General features: G+C 39.1%; 2 protein-coding genes across 2 annotated transcripts in view; both read left to right on the plus strand.

Annotated features, from left to right (window-relative positions):
- Window positions 1-4,155: 4,155 nt before the first annotated feature.
- On the plus strand, window positions 4,156-6,713 carry LOC109107369 (protein angel homolog 1-like). The gene is made up of 4 exons (XM_019120643.2): window positions 4,156-4,408; window positions 4,489-4,558; window positions 5,145-5,575; window positions 6,555-6,713. Exons 1-4 carry the CDS (start codon window positions 4,169-4,171, stop codon window positions 6,711-6,713), a joined length of 900 nt encoding a protein of 299 aa, XP_018976188.2. The 5' UTR covers window positions 4,156-4,168.
- Window positions 6,714-6,763: 50 nt separating this feature from the next.
- Window positions 6,764-7,500, plus strand: part of LOC122140211 (protein angel homolog 2-like) — a 4,292-nt gene continuing 3,555 nt past the window's right edge. Inside the window, exon 1 of the mRNA XM_042742982.1 lies at window positions 6,764-6,872. The gene's annotated coding sequence lies outside the window, so the exon portion shown is untranslated. The remainder of the gene's footprint in view (window positions 6,873-7,500) is intronic.

Genomic DNA, 7,500 nt, shown 5'->3' on the forward strand with positions numbered 1-7,500 from the left:
CCTGAACTGTTTAATAGTTTGTTACTTTAACTACTGAAATTAATGTTTAAAAATTTTTTTTTTTCCAGACTAGGAAAAAGAAGATCTATGCATTTAAGTGTTTATTTATTGCAGTTTATCTATTTGTGTTTGTAGATAAATTCCAATTGATATCTTGAAAGGCAGTGAATATTTTACTTAATTTCAGCCGCACTTACACTGAACTTTACAGCTATTTTCCTCACTACAGTACATTCTAAAGGGTTTTATAGAGAGGTTTGTTCATATATCATTCACCTAAATATTTACCTCCGATGAGGAATTTTCCTGTTCTACGGAATCTTGTGCCATCGACCCCAGATTCTCCTAACTCCGGGTTCCCATATACGTCAGACCACAAAGTATTGAGGTCATCCCTCTTGGCATCCTCCTGCAAATTTCGCCGAGGCACCACCATAGACCACTGTCCTCCCCACCTCTCGCTGTAGTATTGTTGCCACCGCTGCATGTCGCGGAGATGCTGTGTGTTTCCAAGTATGGTAATGGTGCGTATTGTCAGCCACATGTTTGGCTTGTTTGCGTGTTCTGTGCCAATCACAACGCACTGGATAGTGGCAAATTCAGGAGCACACCTCACTTTTCAGAATGATTGAGCTTCTGTTTCAATCTAATCCTTGCATTTCAGAAAGGGCCGGGGCAGGTGAGGGGAGCAACAATAATGTATGGAATGTGGAAAGTTATTTTTGTTTTTTCTTACAACCCTTAAACCGTGTTGGTAAACAACATTGCAAGAGCTGGTACATTGCTTTCCGTTTTCTTCATGTTCAGAATTTAAACGCGTGAAGTGCCCCGTATAAAACCAAACAAACTGAAATCAGAATCAAGCACCCATGGTTTAATAGGCAACATAAAAGTTTAAGGAAAAATTGTAGAAGAGCATAAAGGATTTGAATGGACAATTACAAGGACTCTGCTACTTAAATCTCTCTATCAAATCTTACAGAGTAACTTCGTCTAACTTCCAAGAAGCAGGTTCTTAGGAAAGGCAAATACTTCTCTACATAATCTCAAAATATCCCTTTGCCCGAAGATACTGTTTTCTACATTAAATTCAGTATTAAAACCCTTCTAGACCGGCCCGCCCAGCACCTTCCTAGACTTAATGTGACGAAGTTTTATGCAACTTGCTTTACAAAACAAATTACTGAAATTAGGGGGCACAGCTCTCTAGTAGTTTAACCCTAGAATTATCAATATGCAGGCATCCTTTGCCCCTCTGCTTTGTCTAATTTTCCAGACTGTTTCACACTTGAGCTGTTTAGCAATTATTTCTAACATGAATCCAACCACTTGGTGTTTTGATGCCATTCCCACAAAGTTACTAAAGGATGTTCCTGTCCTCTTTTGTGTTGCCAAGTCTACTTTCTATTATTAATAGCTCATTTACAAAATGGGTACTGTACCCATTTTTGCCTTAAACAGGATGTGGTCCATCCTTTACTCAAAAAAGCTAATCTCGATCCTTTTGATTTTAATAACTATAGGCCCATTTCAGAACTTTTCAGAACCATTTTTGCACAAAGTTCTGGAAAGTGTGTACTAAATCAAATTTCCTCCTACTTAATCTCTAACAACATTCTGGATCCTTTTCAGTCTGGCTTCAGAGCTAAACACAGTACTGAATCTGCACTTTTGAGGGTGTAAATGACCTCGTTACTATCTGCAGACTCTGGCAACTGTACTATTCTTCTAATTATGGACTTAAGTGCGGCTTTTGATACTGTGGATCATAGTATCTTGTTAAAGAGATTGGTTCCTTGAAGTTGGCATTCGTGATGGTGCACTAGATTGGTTTGCATCATATCTCGCAAGCAGGAATTTTTTTGGTGGAAATTGCAGAATTTTCATCAAACTCATTTCCTGTCACTTGTGGGGTGCCCCAGGGCTCAATACTGGGTCCAATCTTATTTTCCTTATACTTACTCCCTCTTCGTTTCATTTTGAGTCCCATAAAGTTCATATCACATTTATGCCGAATGACACTCTATTTTTTCCGTTAAAATCAGGTACTGATTTCAGTTTTCCTCTCTGCTAGCTTGTTTAGAGGGACATTAAGGCTTTGGATTGACAATAATATCCTTCAATTAAATCAGAAATTGAAGACTGATGTTATGTTGTTTGGCCCTTCACACCATTTAAATAATATAAGTTCTACCCTAGGCCCCCTTCAAGATAACATTCGTGATAAAGTTAAAAATCTGGGAGTTACCCTTGACCCTGAGTTAAAATTTGATAAATCAACTCTGTAGTTAGAGCCAGTTTTCTGCAGCTTAGGGGACTTTGCGAGCTGAAAAATATTCTGAGCTTTAGTGATTTGGAGGCCGTTATTCATGCGTTTATTTCAACCAGGCTGGACTACTGTAACGCTCTATATGCTGGAATAAATCAGTCTTCGCTCTCGCGATTACAACTGGTACAGAATGCTGTGTCTCATTTTTTTAACGGGGACAAAAAAAGAGAGAACATATTACACCTGTGTTGTCATCACTTCATTGGCTACCTGTTCGATTCAGAGTTGATTTTAAGGTTTTAGTATTTGTATTTAAATCACTTCATAGTCTTGCCCCTTCATATATTTCAGACCTTCTCCACTCGTATTTTCCAGTGGGAACGCACAGATCTTCCACCCAGATGATATTAAATGTTCCAAAATCTCAACTTAAATCCAAAGGTGACAGAGCATTCTCAGTTCTTGGTCCTAAGCTCTGGAATTCCCTACCTTTGTCTTAGGCTTGACTTTCCCCTAATCTTTCTACATTTAAATCTTAAAACATTTTTTTTTTCTCAGGCATATGTGTAATTTGATATTAATTGTTAAATTAATATAATTTTTTTTAGTCTTAAATATTGTTTTATATTGCATGATGTTGCTGTCTTAATTTTATTATTTTTGTTTTGGTTTCTTTTGATATTTTATTATTAGTGCTTAAATTGTATTGTACGGGGATGTTTTGTTTGGTATGTTGTGCAGCAGTTTGGTCAGCATTTATGCTGTTTTAAAGGGCTATATAAATAAACTTGACCTTGACCTTGACCATTACACTAAATAGTGTATCTCCTCTCCGCCCACTGCTCTTCTGCATCACCCGCCTCCATACCCATCGTCCACACCCCCCACTCCACTATCACAGGTCTTGTGGCTACGGCCCTAAAATCTCTGTTCTCTGAGGCCAACTCAGCCCATCAAATCTGCCTTTGCTCACAGTTCCTCCTGTACAGCCCCACTGTTTACTCCCCTCGGATTTGCTCAGCCTCGCCCATACCTCACCAGTCTCCTTTCCTTTCCATCATCCTCCTGCTTCCTTTCCGGCTGATTCTGGAGATCCAATTGCATTCTTTCTCTTGCAGAATTCGTTATAGCCTTTGGAAAATATACAGATGTAATCCGGTCAGTCTTCCCAAGTAGATGCAAGGAACTGATCTCTTACTGTCTTACTTTTACACCTACCACAAGTTATTTTCGCCCCACTGTTTACTTGAGTGTGATTTGGTGGGACTAGTGCATATATTGGGGTGCTCTGGACTTCGAACTTTATAATCGAGTATTTCTTGGTGTCCCGATGGTGTCTGGCCCTAAAGAAAATTTCATCCCTCCCTCTGTTGCCCTCTCCACCTTTTCCTGGGTCAGACCCAGGGCTTGTGCCTTAAACTTTGTAGTCTGTAGAGCATAAATGGTTGCCAAACACCATTAATGCATTACCTGTGGGTCAGGACTAACCTTGTGCAGATCTCGCAATGCTCTGGCCAGCTAGACCTGCAGGCCTGGTCAGCAGAAGTAAACGAGAGCCTTGAACAATTCCTCCACTCGCCAACTTTCAGTGGCCTATTCTAAATACATCAGAGGTGTTTGGTGCTGACATGGCATTAAACAAAAATATACTATTACTGCTAGATTTGAGTGGCCTATTCTAAATACATTATAGGTGTTTGGTGGGTGTTTGGGGCTCCCAAGAGTGACCCCTAGAGTCTGTCATTCTACACAATGTGGAAGTGAGTGACAGAAAGGTAACAATTATTGTAGTTTTATTTATTTAAAGATTAGATGTGTCCAAATGTTTGACTGCTAGTGTAACTTGCACATATAGTATGCTATGTAATTGTTTTGACTATCCGGTCTTCCATTAAAATCATGATTTCTTTCTATGTGGAAGTGATGTGGCGGGTGTGGGAGGATCTTAGTGAAACCCACACTGGTGCCTGTGCAGACACAGCTGCTGTGTTTGACTTCAGCATCATGTCTTACAACATCCTGGCTCAGGATCTGCTAGAAGCGAATCCACAGCTGTACACACACTGTCCAGAGGAAGTGTTGGTGTGGGACCAGCGGCTCCGGACCATCCTGAAGGAGCTCCAGATCTGGGAACCTGACGTAAGGCGACACAAAACCAAAAGCTAAAATTATAACTGCTGTTGGTTCCAAGCAATATCATTATTTCCTTTTTCGTACAGATTATTTGTCTTCAGGAAGCTCAAGAAGATCACTTCCTAGAGCAGATCTATCCTGTCCTGACTGACATGGGTGAGGAACGGAACATAAACAGCTGCCAGAGTTATTGGACTGCTGATGTAAACATGAGCGCACCTGCAAACCCGTGTGTCATGAACAGCAAAACACAAAGAGATGTTCAGCTGTTCATGCTGTTCTTTTCCATACAGGGAAAGCAGATGGGAATATATACCTTAGGAATCATAACAGTGTCGTAACAGTCCATTTGACTGGTGCACGTCTTCTGACGTCATACAATCGTTTTGTATGAAGAACATGCTTAAATTTAAGCTGTACAGTGGAGAAGATAATGACACAATGCATGATGAAATAAATGACCGGATGTGTAGATAAGGACAAGTCAAGTCGATAGAAGATAGAAGAATGATAGAAGTAATCAAGCAGTTGAGATTTGATATATATCACTTTATGTGAGTGTACTGCATGTATGCAGATGAAGTTGGATATGCTTATAGTATTTGTATAGTTTATTTAGAGTCCTGTATTACGAAACTAATAATAAATTTCACTCTGTTTGTTGGTTGAAATCAGTCAGACGGGTAGTAAGTTGTGAATTTGCAGGTGTGTTCAGATGTTATTTCCTGAACTTTTTACCCAGGTTACACCTGCATCTACAAACGCCGCACTGGGACCAAAACGGACGGCTGTGCAGTGTGTTATCACAGCGACCGCTTTACCCAGCTTTCCATCAACCTGCTGGAGTTTCGCCAGTCGGACTGTGAGCTGCTGGATCGTGACAACGTGGGCATTGTGCTGCTCCTCCAGCCGACGGCAGGGCAGAATGAAGCCTTCAGCCCCATATGTGTGGCCAACACACACCTGCTGTTCAACCCCAGGAGAGGAGACGTGAAGCTCGCCCAGCTGGCCATCGTGTTCGCTGAGATCGACATCATGATCAAGAAATGCAGGAGTGAAGGAAGACGCTGTGAGGTGGTTTTATGTGGGGACTTTAACGCTGTACCCAACAGCCCTCTGTGGAATTTTATCACCACCGGACAGCTCTACTACCACAGGTTACCTGCCTGGATGGTGAGTAGGGCGGTCAAAAAAAAATCGAATTTCGAGTATTCGTCAAATTTAAAATAAAAATCCTAACGTAACATTATTTATGCAGTTGTTGTTTTTGTGAATTTTTGGAATCATGGATTTAATGGAGTGATTAATTTGAGTGTTTAATTTGAGTTTTTTTGTATTTGTATGTTTATAAAATGCTTCTAAAATGCCACTTCAGCTACTTCACTTTATTCTGCAGTGGAAAGATCTGTTTTGATTCTGATTTAGTTTGATTGGTAACATTCCTTTAGTGTCTCGTTATATTAACTGTAATTATTAGTAAAATTTATTTAACTATTTGATATGAAAATTATGCATACATTTAATAAGGTTAGTAAAAATGACCTGGAAATCAATTTAAGTAAATTTTAGTATGCAGTCATGAAAACCACTAGCAACAGTTGCTGGTGAGCAAAAAGTTAATGTCATGCCCTGAATATGTATGTATATATATATATATATAAAATGTATGTATGCATGTATGTATGTATGTCTGTATGTATATATGTATGTAATTTTTAAATATTTGAAAATATAATTTAAATTGATTTCCCACACTTAAAGCAATATTGTATCGCATATCGAATATTGCATTATTTAACAAGGTATTGCATATCACATTTTTCTTCAACATCGCACAGCCCTGATCAGTTGATTTGTTCTATTAAGAGATTTAAAAGTGGGTCATTTTTGTTTGATTAATAGATTTAAAATATTAGTTGGTTTTGTTCTGTTAAGAGATGGGGCAAAAATATGTTAGGAGTAATAGTATTTGACAACAAAAGTTAGATGAAGTGGCTTTGAATGATTATTTTGTAGTGTGGTATATATTATTGATAATTGCGATTAGAAATTTGATTAGTAGTTCTACTATTCTTCTTATGTGTGTTGGTTTTTTTATTTTTTGTGTTTTATCTGTGTTTTGTTGTTGTGAATGGACTGTGTGCTCTTGCAGGTTTCAGGTCAGGTGGATTTGTCGTATAAAGTCCATCACACGAGGCTTTTCGCCCCGTTGTGGCCCAGCATCCTCGGCATCAGTGAAGGCTGTCAGTACTGGAGTGTGTCAGATACAGGAGTTTCAGGTAGGCGGCAGCTTCAGGTTTTCGCTGATTGATTTTTTTTCTAATCGTTTGTGTTTTTTGGTATTATTTTTTTTTGGTCGACAATCGTCAGTACAGCTCTGAGTTTCTGTGTCAGCTGCGATACTGTCCGGCGGCGTGTGTGCGGCCCGCTGATCTGGAGCTCATACCAGGAGTCACTGACAGTACACCAGGTGATAGACTCACTCTCCTCGTGTCTGGTGCACCAGCTGTGTGCCTAAGCCTGGTTTTCACGTAAACAGTTTACACACTACTGACTATTTAAGCATTGCACCATTAACCTCAGTTTAAAACTTGATCTGTGTATGCCATGTTTTCCAAAGAAATAGTTCTTGTCACTTGACAGAGTAAGGGGGGCGGGGCTGAGCTCGTTGCTATGGATGATGTCAGCATGCTTATTATCTATGAACACAGTGATTGGCTGATAGTCTCTGTCAGAGATTCATTCATAGAAATATTTTAGAGTAAAGATTTAAAAATAAAAATGTTGCCACATTCAAATAAAGATTTTAAAATTTAGGCTAATTGCCAGTTTCTTAAATGTATGCTTCTCAAAATGAGTGAATATGCATATAAACAGCCTTTTAATTAACAGAGTAGAATAATCATGACTGATAGACATGCAAACATAAAAGAAAACCAAGAACAGCTGTTACTTCTTGCCCAGCTGCTTAATGAGAACAAGCATAAAATCAAAGGAAAATCTGGAGCTGGGATAACCTTTAAAACAAAAGGCGATACCTTTATAAAAGCTCATTATCATCGGGTGTTTCTGAAATGTTTCTGTTCTGAGGCAGATTG

Source organism: Cyprinus carpio, chromosome B17 (assembly GCF_018340385.1).
Source record: "Cyprinus carpio isolate SPL01 chromosome B17, ASM1834038v1, whole genome shotgun sequence".
NCBI classification, from domain to species: Eukaryota; Metazoa; Chordata; class Actinopteri; order Cypriniformes; family Cyprinidae; genus Cyprinus; species Cyprinus carpio.

Coding starts and splice junctions, on each gene's coding strand:
- LOC109107369 (XM_019120643.2), top strand. CDS start 4,169: ATGATTTCTTTCTATGTGGAAGTGATGTGGCGGGTGTGGGAGGATCTT. Junction 4,409..4,488: donor TCCAGATCTGGGAACCTGAC/GTAAGGCGACAC, acceptor TTTTTCGTACAG/ATTATTTGTCTTCAGGAAGC. Junction 5,576..6,554: donor ACAGGTTACCTGCCTGGATG/GTGAGTAGGGCG, acceptor GTGCTCTTGCAG/GTTTCAGGTCAGGTGGATTT.